Raw genomic sequence first — 19,685 nt, 5'->3', positions numbered from 1 at the left:
TACATGAGATTATCTAGCACCCTGTCCAATTACATCTTGAAAACCTCCAGTGATGGGGACTCTACCACATTCCTGGGGAGGTTGTTCAGTGAATGATTGTTCTCACTGTAAAAAAATTCTTATATTAAGATGAAATCTCTCCAAGTGCAACTTGTTCCTGTTGCACCTTGTCTTTTCCATGTGGCTCCTTGTGATGAGAGTATGGCCTGACAAGCACTGACTGGTATGATCAAGTCTCTGTCTCTGTTAATAATGCCCCTGCAGATGCAGGCCAAGATCCAATTTGCCTTTGTTGCTGCAGCAGCACATCGCTGACTCACGTTCAGTTTATTGTCCACCAGGACCCCAGGTCCCTTTCAGCAAGGCTGCTCCCCAGTCACACAGATCCTAGCCTGTACTGGGATATTTTGTTATTCTGACCCAGGTGCAGTATTTTGCATGTCTTTGTTGAACTTCATACTGTTCTTGCTAGCCCACTCTTCCAGCCTGTCCAGTTCTCTCTGTAAAATGCCTCTCCCTTCTGATATGTTCACCTCACTACCCAGTTTACTGTCATCTGCAAACTTGGTGAGGGTGTTTTCAATCCCATCATCCAGATTATTTATGAAGATGTTTGCATTGGGTCTGGCTGAGATGGTGTTAACTTTCCCCATAGTAGCCCTCCTTAGTGCTGTGCTTTGTATTTGTACCTAGAAGGGTCTTAATAATAAACCATTGTTTTGGCTACTGCTGAGCAGTGTTCCCACAGCATCTAGACTGTCACTCCAATCACTTCCCACACCCTCACCCACAAAGGTGAGTAGACTGGAGTTGGGCAATAGGTTGGGAGGGGACACAGCCAGAACAGCAGACCCAAGCTGACCAAAGGGATATTCCATACCATGTGACATCATGCTCAGCAATAAAAGCTAAGAGAACAGAGGAGGAGCAGGAGGCATTAATTATTAAGGTATTTCTCTTCCTAAGCATCCACTATGCATACTGAAGCCCTACTTCCCTGTAAGTGGCTGGACATCGCCTATTGATGGGAAGTAGAGAATAAATATTTTTGTTTTCCTTTGCTTCCTTGCATAGCTTTCTCTTTTCTTTATTAAACTGCCTTTATCTTGACTCACAAGTTTTTTTATATTTTTTTCTCCCCCTGCCTTGCTGAGGAGGTGGAGTGATAGAGCAGCTTGGTGGGTACCTGGTGTCCAGCCAAGGTCAACTCACCACAATGTTGAACAGCATGGGACTCAGTATCAATCCCTGGGAGGACCTCACTTGTGACCAGCTGCAGCCTGAATAAAAAACCATTGATCACCACCCTCTGATTGCAACCTGTTAGCCAGTTTCCAATCCACCTTGCAGACTACCCATCCAGTCTGTATCTTGCCAGTTTGTCCAGGAGAAGGCTGTGGGGAAGTATTGAGTGCTTTGCTGAAGTCCAGGTAAATAACATCCACTGCTCTCCCAATGTCAACAGAAGATGTTATTTTGTTGTATAAGGTGATCAGGTTAGTCTGGCATGATTTGCCTTTGGTAAATCCATGTTGGCTTTTCCAGTCATGTGCTTCATTTGGCTGGTGACATTTTCTAGGAGGACACGTTCCATTACTTTCCCAGGGACTGAAGCAAGACTAATAGGCCTGTAGTTTCCTGGGTCCTCTTTTGGGCCCTTCTTGTAGATGGGTATGACATTTGCCCTCTTCCAGTCATCAGGGACATCACCTGATCTCCATGACTTTTCAAAGATTATGGACAGTGGTCTTGCAACAATGTCAGTCACTTCTCCTAACACCCTGAGGTGGATTTGATCCAGGCCCATAGATTTATACAGGTTGAACCTGCAGACCAGCCCTTTCTCCACTACTGGTGAGTCAACACGTGCATTGTTATAGCTACTTGATCCTGTGATTTGGGGCCCAGCTACGCTGATAAAGACAGAGGCAAAGAAGATATTGAGAATATCTGCCTTGTCAGCATTATTAGTGACTACTTTCCCCACACTGTTTAGCAATGGGCCTATGTCTTCCCTGTGCTTCTGCTTAGTGCTCACATACCTGAAGACCACTTTCTTCTTGTTGACATCTCTGGACAATTTCAGTTCTAGCTGAGCCTTAGCCTTCTTGACTGCATCTCTGCATGCCCTAGCAAGGTTCTTGTAGTCCTCAGTGGCTATTTGGCCACCTTTCCATAGCCAGTAAGCTTCTCTTTTTTGCTTTTAAGCAGTCAAAAGCCCATTGTTAAGCCAGGGTGGTCTCTTGTTCTGTCTTCTTTCTTTCCCTTTGCAGGGGATGGACTGTTCTTGTGCTTCCAGGAGGCTGTTTTTGAATAATTCCCAGCACTTAAAAGCTCCTTTGTCCTCCATGGACACTTCCTATGGAAACTCTCGCAGCTGGGCTTTGAGCATCTTGAAGTTGGCTCTTCTAAAATCCAGGGTCTTTGTTCTACTACTGGTCTTCAGTGTGCTCGGCAGAATCTTAAACTCCACAGTGTTGTGGTCACTGTATCCAAGGCTACCATTGGTAGTTGTGTTGTCAAGTAAATTTTCTTGGTTAGTGAGCAGTAAATCTAGTAATGTGCTGTTCCTAGTCAGCATATTCAGCACCTGTAGCAGGAAGCAGTCCTCAATGCATTCTAGGAACCTGATGGACAACTTGTGCATCACTGTATTGTTTTTCCAACAAATGACTGGGTAATTGAAGTCACCCATGAGGACCAGGTTCTTTTGGCCCAAGAATTCCTTGAGTGGCCAAAGTAAGGTTTTGTCAGCCTCATCACCCTGATTCGGAGGTTGGTAACAGATACCTACCATAAGATTGACGGTGACCATAATACCCTTGGTGACGATCCCTCCAATCCTGACCCCAAGGCATTTGATAGAACTTCTGTGGTCTCCATAGCTCACCTCCATACACTCAAATTTCTCTTTTACATAGAATGCAATTCTATCTCCTCTTCTTCCCTTCCTTTCTTTTCAAAAGAGCTTATACCCATCCATTGCAGTCTTCCAGTCGTGTGAGTTTTCTCACCAAGTTTCTGTGATTCCTATGATGTCATAACTCTCCGACTGGACACAGAGATCCAGTTCCTCCTGTTTGTTGCCCAGGGTATTTGCATTGGTGTACACGCACTTGAGGTGGCTGGATCTGCATTGGTACTTGCATTGGTGAGCACTTGAGGTGGCTGGACTTAGGGTTCTTGCCTTTGGAGAGGGTTGGGGAGCATTCCTCACATCCTGGATCTTGGTTCCTGGCAAGCAGCAAACTTCCCTTGACTTTATATCAGGCTGGCTGATGGGAACGCCTCTGTGCCTCTCAGCAGAGTCATCCACTACTAGCACTCGCCACTTCCTTTTGCAGCTTTTAGTATGTGCTGCTGGTGTGGTTTCTCCCTGTGAATCCTGCTCATTGGTTTTGTCTGCTGCCAAGAGTTTGTATCTGTTGCTGGTTGGTACATATGAGGAAATGGGGACAGAGATGATATCCTGCTGCCATGAGTCACCAGAGAACATGGTGCCTCCTTCTCCAAGGTGCTGTCTGTCTGCTGTTGAAACTCTTTGGTAGTCTTTGGAGGTCATGGCCATGGGGCCCTAATATTTTTTGCAAAGTCTTGAATATACTCAATTTATTGTTCCCCCTCCCTTATACAGCACAGCCTGCTAGACTTCCTCCTGCAGCTCCTACACCTGTTGCCTGAGTGACTCCACCAGAGCAAACCTTGCACAGGTGGAGCTTGCACCCTCCTCCACCCAGGAGTGTGGGGTGCAGTCTTTGCAGCCCTCAACCTGGACAGTAACTACCCTGGTAGGAAGCTTTGTCTGCGTGGCTGTCTTCACTCATTTCAGGCTAGCCTGGGTAGGTAGCTGATTCCTGTTTGCTGCAGCCCTTGCCTGTTCTCTACCACTATGATTCCAACAATCTCAAAGCACTGCCTAATAAGCCCTTCTAATTCCCTGGAGACCTCAAGCTGCTGGGTAGGCTTGCACAGCCATCAGCTAGCTGGGGTAACCATCCAAGCTGCAGCTTAAGCCTGTGGGTGAGCAGAGCAGGAAGTAGCCTGATAACTGGCAGAGTATGCGGCCCTTCCCACACATAAATCCATGTGAACTGCCACGCAATCAGACAATGCCACGATTGAAATGCAATACTTCCATTTCATTTCACTACAGAACAAGGTAGGCTAAACTGTCCTCATGGTAACAAAAGAATTATTCCTTCAAAAGCAATAATCAAGAGTTTGCTATGTAACACAAAAGACTTAAAAAACACGTCTTAAGAAAAATGTAATGCTCTATATACAGTAAAAATCATAATACCTTGTAAATACCATCATATCTGTTGCCTTCCTCTGGGGCATATTTACTGATCCGTCGTCCTTTTGAACTGCGTACTACTCGAACTGGCTTACCAGCTCTCCAATTCTTAGACTCTGCTCCATTTTTATCATCCAATGCAGCATCACAGTTAAGGGCCAATGCCCTGAAAATCACATTAGATATCTTCATAAAATATATTGCTTCATATAACATAATATTGAGAATCAGTGTGACAAAATCAATTTTTTTTTGCCTTATACAATTATGTTTACTAAGTAGAAGAATTTGCAGTGAATTATTCAGTAGACTGCAATACCAATAGAAGCACTGAGATCAACTCTACCATGTGTGAGAATAGGTATAGGAATACAATATATTTAGTTCCAAATGTTGACAATGAAAATTCAGCTAATATAAATAAAAGAAACCAATACCTTCAGGTTTAATATTTTTTAATTTTTAAAAACAATTATTTCTCAAGTAACATGGAAGGATTTTTAAAAGTTGTAACAATGGCAAATTATCTGACTATTCCACATTAGTGAATATTTTTAGGATTTTAAAGTGTGCATGAATTGAGAAACATTATGAAAAAGTAACATGGAAAAAAGTCCATAGCAACTATCCAAAAATATATCTGTAGCAAATATTACTCTTCTTTGTCCATTAGCTACCTAAGTTTAAGAGTTACATGCCATGAACTAATTCAGAGACAAGCAAACCATAATGTTCTTTTCTATGTACTTTGATCTAGAAGAGTATAGATGGATCATCAAAGATTCAGAAAAGAATAAATATCAGTAAACACCACAAAAATATTCTTCCTTGTTTAGTTGCAGCATCTCCCACATCACACGTTAGCTTTAAGAATGGATAAGAATAAGAATGTATATGCATGAGGGGGGGGAAAGAATTGTTTTTGTCAGGAAGTTAAAATCTTTACGGATGAATCTTTATCCTTCCAAAAGTAACACAGGGGAATAAATCTTATGGAGAGCTGGCATTTCTTAGAGGAAAACTATAATGAAGAGGAACATAAACAACAGTATTTATATAGTTTAAATTTAGCTATTTGGATCTCCATGCAATTGATGAGCAGAAGTAGGCTCCAGCTTGCTCTGACTCTCTCCTGAAGCATTCACTTTTATCCACTATTTATATAGGCATCCTATTCTAGACACTTGGAGTAAGATAGTATGAATCCCTCCCTGACTAAACAGTTTGAACATAAAATATTTTTATAGCCATACATTGATTTGAGTGTGGATGAACAAAAGTCTCTGGAATCAGGTTCAAACCCAACCATGGACCACAAAAGAAACAATGGCCCTCGGAAAAATATGGCAAAATTTACAGCCTGCAATATACAGAAAAGTAAGGAAAGGTGAAGTAATTCAGGTTTTAAAAATATTTCTTTTGTACAGGCAAAATAAGAAAACATTCTGGACAAACAAAAAAAATTTGATTCTATTACATGCAACCATACTGTCTGCCTTCAATCATCACAAGGGTTAAGAACATTAGATCCAAAGCACAGACTACCACCAGCCAATCAAAATGGATAACTGGTAGCACCACTTTATACTCCATGCACCTCAACTACTACAAAGCAACCAGACACAACACACTTTGCCAATGGCTTTCACAACCATTTGCTGAGAGCAGAGGAACAGCAAGACTAAGGAGCCTAGGTTTTATTCCAGGTTCCAATAAAAAGTTTGCTTTATGATTAAAAGCCATTATAAACCTGCTGCCCAAATCTATTTTTTGTCTCACTCCTTTCCATGCTCTTGTTTCTGTTACATCTCCTCCTCTGTCAGTATCCCGGTCAGGCTTTTCTTCTTTCTCCTCCAAGTACCAACACAGAGCCTGAAAGAATGCCTCCCCACTCAATTTTGGTGCTTGACAGAAGCACAGTGCATCCAATGTCAGATCTGATAGAGAAAGTCCTAGTTGAACTTAGTACCCCATAGCCAGTGCACAGTTAGTTGCTTCATGCAGATGGTATACATATAGAAATGTAAAGGTATTGAGAATTCCTAGAGTTTAGGCAGGCTATTTATAGAACATAAATATACTTTAAGCAAATGTCTAATTTATTTTTTCAAACCTTTTTTTTTTCTTCAGTCAATTGTTTTTGCCTACAATTTGACACAAAAAATAGGCCAACTATTATCAGGGACATCAAAACACACAAGGCAAAGTAATAGTAATTCCTTGTTCTTCATACAAAGTATGAAGGCACTAAAGGCTATCAAAAATATGTGAGATTTCTTTTACTATGGGCAAATGAATGGTTCTTCACACCTAACTTTCATAAATTCTTAAACAGTTTAAAATGAATCTTTATAAGAACAATCTGAGGCAAACACCCAGCACAGAAAATTTCAGTTTAAGAGGTTTAAGTTTGGCAAACTTATCAACTGAAAACCAAATCTTCTCATAAGAAGTGTTGGACAATTTCAAATAGATACATAGCCACCAGCTGAACCTGTAATACAGCAATATATTTTCATCAGTTACAAATAATTCTTTAAATCAACATAACACTATGTTTGACAAAATGCCTCTAAACAGCAGGAGGCACCACTGTTTACAGTAGCAAAAGATGCATAAGAGGGAACAAATTTTGCAAAATATAATTTTTAAATTAAAGGAACAAAACTCAACTCTGGATTTTTTTTTTATTTATTCTTAAAACCTTACCTGTTCATGTGTGTTAATGTTTGATCAAATGTATGTTCTCCAATTCTTTTATTTCCAGAAAGATCTCTACCTCCACTCCCAGTATAAGTAAATTCATCTCCTCGGTCCTGTGTAAGAAGAATATTCTCCATTTTAGCATTCCATATTGAATCATCTTAACTGAAAACCTGCTCCTTCATTGATTCTATTTATTCAAACAAGAACAATTGTCTAAGGCAAAAAACCCCCATGTGCTCATTTTTAACATCATTCTCCTTTCAGAATAAGCAGACAGCAAAAAGTTATGGGTTCACATGCAACATATTAATCAGAAAGTGATTATAAAAAAATACATCTGCTTTAAAAAATTATTTGAACTCCTCAAGCATTGCTTTTAGTCACACAAATATTTCTGATAGAGGGAATTAATTCTAGCTAGTGTTTACTCATTATCTAGCTTCATAGCTTACAAGAAAATCCCATTTGGAAAATATGTAATGCATCACTCAGAGGCCTCACTTCTGCTTGTTCATGGGACAGCACTAATATGGCAAAGCACTTTGTACTTAAGTACAAGACAATGTATTGGGTCTGGCTGAGCCCCATAGCAGCCCTCATAGTGCTGTGCTTGTATTGGTAGCTAGAAAGGTGGTGATAACACACCGGTGTTTTGGCTACTGCTGAGCAGTGCTCCCACAGCATCAAGACTGTCTCTCCAAACTTCCTCCCCCGCCAGTAGGCTGGGGGTGGGCAAGATCTTGGGAGGGGACAGAGCCAGGAAAGCCAACCCAAAATGACCAAAGGGATATTCCATGCCATATGATGTCTACTCAGATATAAAAGCTAAGAGAAAGGAGGAGGAAGGCAGGGGGCATTTGTTATTTAAGATGTTTGTCTTCTGGAGCAGCCGCTACATGTACTGAAGCCCTGCCTCCCAGGAAGTGGCCGAACATTGCCTGCTGATGGGAAGCAGAGAATAACACCTTTTGTTTCCCTTTGCTTCTGCGCATGTGACTTCTGCTATTGTGTCATTAAACTGCCTTTATCTTGACCCACAAGTTTTTTTCATCTTATTTTCCCCCTGCCCTGTTCTGCTGAGGAAGGGAGTGATAGAGTAGCTTGGTGGGCACCTGGCATCCAGCCAAGGTCAACCCACCACAGACAAGTACTTCAATAACACTATACTTATTTACTGTCAAGTAAAAACATTCAGGAACAAAAAAAACAAAGAAAAAGTAGGTGGTTTTGGTTTTTTTGCACTTGCAGAGGTCGCCCCCACCTTGATTTCAGTTGTTCTGAACTGCTAAGAGCTTAGAAGGCTCATTCAGATGCAAATTTTATGAACTGATACAATTCTGTAATAGTCTATATATATGATGAATTACATGAAATTGAATGAAGGTTGATTAAACGTTCCTTTAAAACAAATTTTTAAAATAATGAAAATATACATAGTGCTTAAGTGAAGCCACTATTATTATTTTATCTTTAACCTATCACAAATTCACAATACTGATAACAAATCCAAATATTTTAGAAAAGACACAAATATATTTATAATAATGTCTCTCTTTTAAAATGCAAATCTTTTACAAAGTATGAAGAACTGATATAAATGAATACTTAGCAAATTAGTAATTTTCATATGAAGTTTCAGAGCAAAAAAACTAAACATAGTGGTATGCAGTAGTAAAATTCAGTCAATTTCTAACCACTATTAAATATTTGACATCAGCATGGAACCAATACCAACCCACTGCAAGATTCTTAACAGAAATTTTATGACGAGCAATAAAAGAACAAGCAAAGTGTCACGACAGAGAAATGTTGGTTGTACAGGGCCATGAAGTAATTACTGAAATGCTGTTTACTTTAAACTGTGTAGAAAAACCTTAATAAATAAAGCAACAGATCTACTAGAGTATTTCTCTTTCCTTTTTATTTAGATACAACAAAAAGAAAACACTAGAAAGTAAAAATTGTGGGTTGGAAAAAATACTGAAAATACACTATTTAAGGAAATTATAGCAATCAGAAACTGGGAGGTATTTTTATCTCTTTTACAGACTTGTTGAAACAAGTATTGAAATAGCATATTTAAAAGGACGCTAAAAAAATGGGATGGAAAAAAAGCAAAGAAATTAACAAGACTGGAGAAACTCAGAAGAGACAAAGGGTATAGTCTGCTTAGTTTAGCAAAAAATATTATGTACATTCATGATGGTACCTTCATGAATAATGAATACAAAATTATTTTTTATCTAACAGACAAACATAAATCACAGAATGGTCAGGGTTGGAAGGGACCTCTGGAGATCACCTAGTCCACCCCCCCTGCTAAAGTAGGTTCACCTAGAGCAGGTTGCACAGGATCACGTCCAAGTAGGTTTTGAATGTCTCCAGAGAAGGAGACTCCACAACCTCTCTGGGCAGCCTGTTCCAGTGCTGTGTCACCCTCAAGGTAAAGAAGTTATTCCTCATTTCAGAAGGAACTTCCTGCGTTTCAGTTTGTGCCCATTGCCTCTTGTCCTGTCACTGGGCACCGCTGAAAAGAGCCTGGCCCCATCCTCTTGGTACTTGCCCTTAAGATATCTGTAGACATTGATAAGATCCCCTCTCAGTCTTCTCTTCTCCAGGTTGAACAAAGCCCAGTTCTCTCAGCCTTTCCTCATAAGGGAGATGTTCCAGTCCCCTAATCATATTCATAGCCCTCCCCTGGACCTTCTCCAATTCCCTGTCTCTCTTGAACTGGGAAGTCCAGAACTGGACACAGTACTCCAGGTGCAGCCTCACCAGGGCAGAGTAGAAGGGGACGATAACCTCTCTTGACCTGCTGGCCACACTCCTCCTAATGCACCCCAGGATCCCATTGGCCTTCTAGGCCACAAGGGCACACTGCTGGCTCATGGTCAACTTGCTGTCCACCATGACTCCCAGGTCCTTCTCTGTGGCAATGCATTTGGAAGAAAAGGGACATGTGGCCTATCAAAACTCACTCTTGCTTTAGCAGCTTGATATGAATAAAAGCTTTGTCTGCTCAGCAAGGCTGTGAGGTTGTGAGAAAGACACCAAGAACAAAGAAAACAGGATCTTTGGCAATTAAGCAGGCAGAAAAACAGGAGCTGAGTTGGGAGCTGATAACCACAGGAATGTCAATAATTTTAAAGATGGGACTAACTGCTTGTATGCTTTTAACCAGTTAGTATCTGTATAGCAGCATTTGAACAGTGTATGTAACCAATAGAATTAAGGTGTGACGTGTGTACAAATATGAAAATTGTATATAAGCTTGCAGAAATTTAAGTAAAACGTCTTCAACTAGGATCATATTGATATGTCGTTGAGTCCATTATTTCACTCCTGCACTTCTCCAAAGACCTGCCCCCCAGAAGGTCAACCCCTAGCCTGTACTGGTGCATGAGGTTGTTACTCCCTAGGTGCAGGACCCTACACTTGCCTTTGTTGAACTTCATTAGGTTCCTCCCTGCCCAACTGTCTAGCCCGTCCAGCTCTTGCTGAATGGCAGCACAGCCTTCTGGTGAATCAGTTACTCCTCCCAGTTTTATATCATCAGCAAACTTGCTGAAGGTACGCTTTGTCCCTTCATCTAGGTCACTGATGAAGAAGTTGAACAGGACTGGACCCAGCACTGACCCCTGGAGAACACCGCTAGCTATGGGCCTCCAGCTAGACTGTGCCATTGATCACAACCCTCTGAGTTCTGCCATTCAGCTAGATCTCAGTCCACCTTACTGTCCACTCATCTAACCCACACTTCCTGAGCTTACCTATGAGGATGTTGTGGGAGACAGCATCTAAAGCCTTGTTCAAGTCCAGGTAGACAACTTCCACTGCTCTCTCTTCATCTACCCAGACAGTTATTCCATCATAGAAGGCTATCCGGTTGGCCAGGCATGATTTCCCCTTGGTGAATCCATATTAACTAATCCCAATAAACTTCCTCCACATGCTTCGAGATGACCTCCAGGATAAGCTCTTCCATCACCTTTCTAGGGTGTAGTTTCCTAGGTCCTCCTTTTTTCCCTTTTTGAAGATTGGAGTGACTTTTCTCCAGTCCTCAGGCACCTCTCCTGTTCTCCATGACCTTTCCATTTCCATGGGAAATGGAATTCTGAAACTTATGAAGCTATCAAAGTAAAATTAGATGACTCTGGAAGATATTCTTTAGTCAAAGATGGTTTTTAGCCATTTGGCTTAACAAAGAGATAAGATAGATATAAGGCCTCAGCATACATACTTACTTGTCCTATATTCCTTCAGTGTTCTAAACATGAATGGGAAAAATGCTATTGATTTGGGGCAGATTGGAAATCCAGGAGAAGGAATGAGAGGGAAAAATGGAACCGTATCTTGTTAGCAGAATTACAGCTCTAAGCACTTTCACCTTAGCAATCTCAATGGGGGTAGGGGATGGAGATCCATGCAGTAGCAAAGATGCAAGGGTTGTTGATACATTAAAAAACATGGAAGTGCCTGGGAAGAGTCACAGGAATTAGGGCTTCTCCCCCCAAAAAGATGGCAGGATCAATAGCCCAACTGAACTGCATCTGCACCAATGCACACAGCATGGGCAACAAACAGGAGGAGCTGGAAGCCATTGTGGAGATGGAAAACTATGGTGTAAATGCAATCAGGAAACATGGTGGGATGACTCACACAACTGGAGTGTTGCAGTGGATGTCTATAAACTCATTGGAAGGGACAGGCAAAGAAGGAGAGGCGATGGGGTAGCCCTGTATGTTAGGGAGTGTTTTGACTGTCTAGACCTTGATGATGGTGATGAAAAGGTCGAATGTTTATGGGTAAGAATCAGGGGAAAGGCCAACAAGGCAGATATCATGGTGGGAGTGTGTATAGACTATCCAACCAGGATGAAGAGGCAGATTAAATAGTCTATAAGCAGCTGGGTGAAGACTCATGATTGCTAGCCCTTGTTGTCATGGGGGACTTCAACTTACAAGATATCTGCTGGAAATACAACACAACAGAGAGGAAACAGTCTAGGAGGTTCCTGGAGTGTGTGGAAGATAACTTCCTGACACAGCTAGTGAGTGAACCAACTAGGGAAGGAGCTCCACTGGATGTTTTTGTGAACAGAGAAGGACTTGTGGGTGATGTGATGGTTGGAGGTTGTCTTGGGCATAGCAATCACAAAAGAATAGTTTTCAGTTCTTGGAGAAGTGGATTAGCAGAACTGCCACCTTGGACTTCTGGAGGGCAGACTTTGGCCTGTTTAGAGGCATGGTTCACAGAGTTCTTTGGGAGGCAGTCCTAAAGGGCAAAGGAGTCCAGGAAGGCTGGAAATTCTTCAAGAAGGAAATTTTAAAGGTGCAGGAGCAGGTTTTCCCTATTTTCTGAAAGACAAGCCAGTGGCGAAGAAGATAAGCCTGGCTGAACAGAGAGCTTTTGCTGGAACTGCAGGGAGAAAATTAAAAGGGCCAAAGACAAACTAGTACTTGATGTAGCTACTGCTGTAAAAAACCAATAAAAATGTTTCTATAAATACATTAATAACAAAAGGAGAGCTAAGGAGAATCTCCATCCTTTATTGGATGTGGGAGGAAATATGAGGGTTGGCCAGGGCCTGCCGATCATTGCTCAGGGACTGGGGACTGGCTGGGCATCGGTCAGTGGGTGGTGAGCAGTTGTACTGTGCATCACTTGTTTTCCTTTCTCCCTTTTCCTTTGGATTTTATCCTTTTCCCAACCTTTCCATTTTAACTGTTATTGGTATTATTATTTTTATTGCTTTTGTTCTTTCTTTTTTATTCTGTTTAAATTATTAAATTGTTCTTATCTCAACCCTCGAGTTTTACATTTCTTTCTGATTCTCCTCCCCTCCCCTCTGGGTGGGGGGGGGAGCGAGCAAGCGGCTGCGTGGTGCTTGGTTGCTGGATGGGGTTAAACCAGGACAATACATTCTTATGTTTCCTTTCTTCCTTCCTCCTAATTTTCCCCAATTTTTCTACCTTAAAATAGGTAACTTTATCCTAATTCTTTTCTGCTTTCCAAATCTTGATTTTGCTTCCTTGTACCAATATTTTCTGTCAGCAGCTAACAAGACTTTTTGGTATTCTCTCTTCTCTTAATGTTTTGCGTCTTTCATCCTCTTTCCTTAAATTGTTTCCATAAAATTATTTCTTAACTGTCCCGTTTGTAAAGTACATTGTTTTAGATCATATGAGCTTTTACTCTGCTGTAGTAGGTTTACATGGCAAGGTTTTGGTAGTGGGGAGCTACAGAGGTGGCTTCTGTGAGAAGATGCCAGAAGCTTCCCCCATGTCCAATGGAGCCAATTCCAGCCAGCTCCAAGATGGACCCATCGCTGTCCAAGGCCAAGCTAATCAGCAACAGGGGTAGAGCCTCTGTGATAGCATATTAAGAAGGGGAAAACAAATAATCTATGCCAGAAGAAGACAGGAGTGAGACTATGTGAGAGCAACAACTCTGCAGAATCTAAGGTCAGTGAAGAAGGAGGAGGAAAAGGTGCTCCAGGCACCAGGGCAGAGAGTCCTCTGCAGCTCATGGTGAAGACCATGGTGAGGCAGGCTGTCCCCCTGCAGCCCATGGAGGTCCACAGTGGAGCAGATATCTACCTGCAACCCATAGAGGACCCCATGGCAGAGTAGGTGGATGCCCAAAGGAGGCTGTGATTCATGGGAAGCCTGCACTGAAGAAGGTTTGCTGGAAAGACTTGTGGACCCACAGGGGACCCATGCTGGAGCAGTGTGTGAAGGACTCACATTGGAGAAGTTCATGGAGAACTGTCTCCTGTGGGAGGGACCCCATGCTGGAGCAAGGGAAGAGTGTGAGGTGGAAGGAGCAGCAGAGACAATGTGTGATGAACTGACTGTAACCCCTATTCCCTGTTGCCCTGCACTGCTTGGGGGGAGGAAGTAGAGAAATCGAGAATTAAATTAAGCCCAGGAAGAAGGGAGGGGGTGGGGGGAAGGTGTTTTTTATCTGATTTGAATGGTAATAAATTAATTTCCCCAGGTCGAGTCTGTTTTGCCTGTGATGATAATTGCTGAATGATCTCCCTGCCCTTATCTCGACCCACAAGCCTTTTGTTATATTTTCTCTCTCATGTCTGGTTGAGGAGCAGAGTGATAGAGCTGATAGAGCAGCTTTGGTAGGCACCTGGCATTCAGCTAGGGTCAAACCACCACATCTGCATAAATTTTCTTATTATCTCAGTAGAAGCACCAACTTTGGAGATATTAGAGCTGTGGGTACATTTTTCATAGGAGTGCCTCAACAAGCTACTCAGCCTCAGAGAATGACAGACACAAAATAAGTTTACATTAAAACATATTTCTCTGTTGCAATGTTGATTCCTCTGTTGTATATCTGGTTTTGAATCTAACAAACAAGTAATGAAGAATCAAAGAAAATTACTTCAAATTCCACCAATGTCCTCAAGCATAGCATTCCTATTAGTTAGGCTCAACTTTGAAGTCATGCAGCAGTTCACAAGGATATTAGCTACTACAACTCATATGAATTTAGGCTATCTGAAGATGGTGCCAAATCTATTTTTTTTCCCATTTATTATTTATCTTCTGTAGTATGCTCAGATTTCAACATCTTTAACATTTTGATTAATGATCTGGATAATGAACTGGGAGGAGTGGCTGATACTCCAGAAGGTTGTGCTGCCTTCCAGACAAATCTTGAAGACTGGAGAAATGGGCTGATAGGACAACAAAGGGAAGTGCAAAGTCCTGCACCTGGGGAAGAACAACCCCATGCACCAGTATATGCTGGGAGCTGCCCAGCTGGAAAGGAGCTTTGAGAAAAGGACCTGGGGGTCCTGGTGGACACCAAGTTGAACATGAGCCAGAAATGTGCCCTTGAGGCAATGAAAGTGTAGTGAACCTGACTGGAAGACCACTGTACATCTAGGAGTTAGTGCTCCACGTAACAGTTAAATTGAATAGTCCCAGCCCCGTGCTGTGCTGTATGTACAGCATGGCCTTCAGGCCTGTATTGTGCTGCACAAATCCCTTGGATACAGGATAAACTCAGCCAGCTCATTGTAACAGAGGAACCAACATGCAGGTCCCACTTGGTACTTACTAGTAATAACACAATCGCCGTGGTCTTGCCTTTATCTAACAGTGCAGCAAGAAGTTCTCATGAGAATGTAGTTTCTGTTTTAACAGTAAAAATCATGGAGTTGTTTCCTCATAAGAAAATCCTTTAATAGCTTGAATGACCAAAATTGGAGAATCTCTGCTATGGACAGTGTCTGTATGGTATATGTGTAGATCGGAGGTCTGTTCGATGCTACGCTGTTTGAGGTTCCCAATGATGACAAATGGCCAAAGGAGGAATGTGAAATAATCCAAAGAACTGATAAAGCTAACAGAATACAGACAGAACACAGACACAGTGACCCTGAAGAGTCTATGTTGTGAAACTAGGGTAAGAAAAACATTTGCAGACCCACTAATTGCTGAGATAAACTAACTGAAAGTAACCTATCCTCATTATAATATAATTATAATAGTAAAAGTAACTCCCCTTGAAGCGGAAATTTTAAAAAGGTAGCCCCCTCCAACCTCTGGAGCATGCATATAATATTATGTATGCACATATAAAATTATGCATGCATATATAATATTATGTAAAGAGTTATAGCAAATCATATTGTACAATGACTAACTTCCCTGTTTGTTGAACTGTATATAAACCTCCTAAAACCAACAATAGGTGTGCTAGTTTTGTGGATTTACCACCTAGCACCCACCTCTGTGCAGACATGAAATAAACAAATAACTCTGTGTGAATTAGCTTTTTGCACACTGGGTGAAGAACCCTGATTTTGGGACAACACCAGCATCTAAAGAGACATTATCTATGCTATTGTCTCTATTATGAAAGGACTGGAGCATTTCTCCTATGAAGAAAGGCTGAGAGAGCTGGGACTGTTCAGCCTAGAGAAGAGAAGGCTCAGGGGGAATCTCATCAATGTATATAAATACCTGAAGGGAGGGTAGAAAGAAGACAGAGCCAGGTTCTTTTCAGTGATGTCCAGTGACAGGACAAGAGGCAATGGGCACAAACCGAAACAACAGGTTTTCTCTGAACATACAAAGAAACTTTTTTACTGTGAGGGTGACTGAGCCCTGGAACAGGTTGCTCAGGGAGGTTGTGAAAACCTCTCTTTTGAGCATATTCAAAAGCTACCTGGACATGGTCCTGGGCAACCAGCTCCAGGTCACCCTGCTTGAGCAGGGGAGTTGGACCAGATAACCTCCAGAGGTCCCTTCCAACCTCAACCATTCCATGATTCTATGACTTGTTTAGTCTCATATAGACACGAAAACCTGTATCTGTCAATATATAAGATATTATATGATTAAAGGTTAAGATTTTCTTTAGTATCACAAAAACAAAATAAAAGTCTTTTTTAAAAAAAGAAGCTATTAAATCCATGACAAGTTTTAAATATAAGACTCTTGTTTGGAAGAATAAAATACAGCTTTTCAGGCTGTGAAAGTGATCTCCAACACAATGCAAGTACAGGCAAGGAGACAATGTGGGATTTGAAGATAAGGAGACAGGGAGAGATTTCACAAAATGATACAGGAAAGAATTTTTTTTTGTTTTAGCATTTTGTACAAACTGAAAGGTAACAACAGTATGGAACAATACGTAAAGGAAGGTGGAGAGGAGGCTATTGCAGAACAGAAAATAATAGTCTGCCTAAGAACCTGAAATACCAGTAACAAGAAAGTATAATATTTAAAAATACCATATAACAAAACGATATCAAATATGCCCTTAATATGATAGGTGGGAAGAAGAAACAGATAACAAATGTGAATATATGGGAAGATGCTTGCTAGCTATTCCCATAGTAGAGAGATCACTCAAAATGTCTCACATTGGAACACTAGTTCCAAACTAATAGGTGCCAACTCAGCATGGCAATTAAGAGATGTTGGAACCATGACAGTATCTATGAAAATGGATAGCAAGTGTGAGGTTTTCAGCTCCCTAATCATTGTAGGTGACTCACACTAGACAGATTGTTAGTGGAATGACTGTAATGAGTTTCTGATGTTGTATCCTCAGGAATATAAACAGAAATTAGAACATCTCAAAGGACCTGCACCCTTAGCAAGAGTCATCAGGGCATACTTCAAGACATTTATGTGATACAGCATTTCCTTGGCACCTAGCATATCAGTAAATTCTCACACTTAATCCAGATGATGTAGGTATCTAGCTAGCATAGATACAGATCATATATACCATTTTGACTATCAGTTTACCCCAGCTTTTGGATATAACAAGTGTTCACTCAAATCTGAAGCTCTTATTGACACTTAATTTGTATCTAAAATAATTTCAATGTCTTGGCAATGTATCTTTGGCACTGGTGGAACTGATCTAGCATTTTCATTAAAGAATAAACATTAAGCAATGGTTCAGAGGTTCTGGATCTTCATCATAAGATTCAGACAAATCTAGAGATCTAAATATTATTAATGCTGTTACTGTACAATTTCAAGGAAGTAGAACACAACCATACTGACACCTTGGAAATGATTACCCAAACACAAGATTGATGTGGGTACAGACTATCCAAAATGGAGAGTGGACTGTTTCATAAAGCAGGTTATTAATATCACATTCTAGGTACGAGATTTGATTGACCTAGATTAAGCAAAGAATCCAAGCAACCAGTATATTAGCTTGGAGTCACTAGAACTATCCTATAAAATATATATGCAGAAGAATGGCTGCAGAAGCATGGCTTTAGAATCTCTGAAGATCTGCACAATCCAGGCCTGGTATTAGAATAGGCCTGTAGTTGCTGTGCTGAAGATAATAAGAAAAGTAGCCTTGAGCTATTCTTGAATCCTGAGACCAAGTAATTATGTTGTGCCAACAGGCCGTGGCTGTAACAAGATACAGCTGCTGGGAAAGCAGGTGCAAGGCCAAGAAAGATAGGGACCAGTATGGGAAAATAGGGAGTAACAAACTACAAGGCTGAAGCACAGCAACACAATTAGCTACATGGATAGAATGCTTATTTTAGTCATGATAATTAGGGGTGTGAGAACCACGCGCACTTAGAGGCTAATAACCAATTATATTTTTACTTTGCGAATATGCATGTGTATCGATTCTATATAAGTAGTGTTAGAAACTAATAAAGTTGAGCAAGATGCATAACCCATATTGAGCGTCTTCTTGACTCCGGCAAACCCTTCTTCCAACAATTGGCGCCCGAGCAACAGGAAAGCTGGTAATTGCTGGAAAAACTCTGCCTTTGCATCGCAACTGGGGGCTTTGCAAAACTGAGAGTCGCTGTGAAGAGTTCGAGCAGGAAGACGTCCGTAAGGAGTAAAGGCGTCTGAATCCGGCATAGAGGTTGTGCGTGGACCTGCACCGGTAAGACCGTTTTTTCCTCGATGATGGAAAGAGAAGCGACACTCACGCTATTAACTGATATTCTTGCTAAGTGAGAGGCTAGCGTGAGCACTAAGAAGCTCCATGAGCTCTGTAGGTGGGTGGCTGAAAACCGACACTTAAAAGACCGGCAATTGCTGTTTAGTGTGACTGAGTGGCAAGAGGTCGGGGATTCCCTTTGCGATGCGATCCTTAGCGGCAGCAAATCGGCCAAGGACTTGGGGATTGCCTGCCGGGAGGTCATAAACCATTTACGATCCCTGGTTGCGGAAAAAAAAATGGCTATGGCTGCCTCAGACCTCCTCGGTCTGGAAGCCGAGTCGCAGTCTTCCCGATTGTTTGGTCTCGGCACTCCGTCTGCAAAAGGCATAATTATGCCCATTAAAAAATCTGCGACCGAGCTGTTAAACCCAACACCATCTCTGGAGGGTGCCGTTGCATCGGGTACTCCGCGCCGACCTGAAAGCTACCGAGAGCCGCCCCCCCTGTTAGATGCGGACGAGGGTACTATGGTGGGTCCAAGTGCGCCTCTGAATGAGAACACGGAGTCTGCTAAAGACACTGAACCCACCCCACCTGCACCTGCCCCGATCCCCCATCCCTGAACCAAACCCTGCGACCAGACCCTAAACCGCTTGCAGCAGCAATTGTCTGAATGCCATCTGCCGACTGCCGGTCGTGATGTTCAGATCCTGACCCAGGAAGGTGTTATCCTCCACCCTGCCGCTCCCGAAAGTCGTTGGTCTGGGGTTATACGAGACGCTATATTGAAGGGAGAGTGGCAGGCTGCTTCTGCTGTTGCATGTCGGGTGCGGATCACCACTTTACCAGATGGTTCAGCAGCCGCAGCGTGGAAACCTTTTGATTGGAAATTTATGCAGCAGCTGCGACAAGCCGTTACACAATATGGATTACAATCTGAACCAGTCAAACACTTGTTGAATTATTTGTTTGACTCGGAAATTATGACACCCGGTGACTGTGCTTCGCTGGCTAGGTTGCTTCTTACTCTGGCACAGTATTTACTTTTTGAAAAGGAATGGGAACTACAAGTGCGTAAGACTTTGCTGCAGCCCAGGGCTCAGGGGCATCCCCTGTGCGATGTTAAGGAGAACATGCTGTTAGGTCGGGACATTTATGCTGACCCTAAGGTGCAATTAACGCTTTCTATGGAAATGCATAGTGCCTCTGCCCTGACTGCATGGCACACCCTGATGCTCGTTCCGTTGGACCGTAAGGCCCCTTCTTTTAC

The 19,685-nt window shown here is 42.0% G+C and overlaps 1 protein-coding gene across 1 annotated transcript in view; it reads right to left on the bottom strand.

Annotated features, from left to right (window-relative positions):
• The window catches only part of LOC121080537 (E3 ubiquitin-protein ligase UHRF2-like), a 68,818-nt gene that overhangs the window by 9,027 nt on the left and 40,106 nt on the right, over positions 1 to 19,685 (bottom strand). The window contains exons 8-9 of the mRNA XM_040578615.1: positions 7,007 to 7,113; positions 4,301 to 4,463 (exon numbers count right to left, since the gene is read on the bottom strand). Of these exons, the coding sequence (XP_040434549.1) occupies positions 4,301 to 4,463; positions 7,007 to 7,113 (270 nt within the window). The remainder of the gene's footprint in view (positions 1 to 4,300; positions 4,464 to 7,006; positions 7,114 to 19,685) is intronic.

This window comes from Falco naumanni, chromosome W, assembly GCF_017639655.2.
Source record: "Falco naumanni isolate bFalNau1 chromosome W, bFalNau1.pat, whole genome shotgun sequence".
Taxonomy (NCBI): Eukaryota; Metazoa; Chordata; class Aves; order Falconiformes; family Falconidae; genus Falco; species Falco naumanni.
Note: the sequence above shows the minus strand (reverse complement) of the source record. Positions and strands in the feature narration are given on the sequence as shown.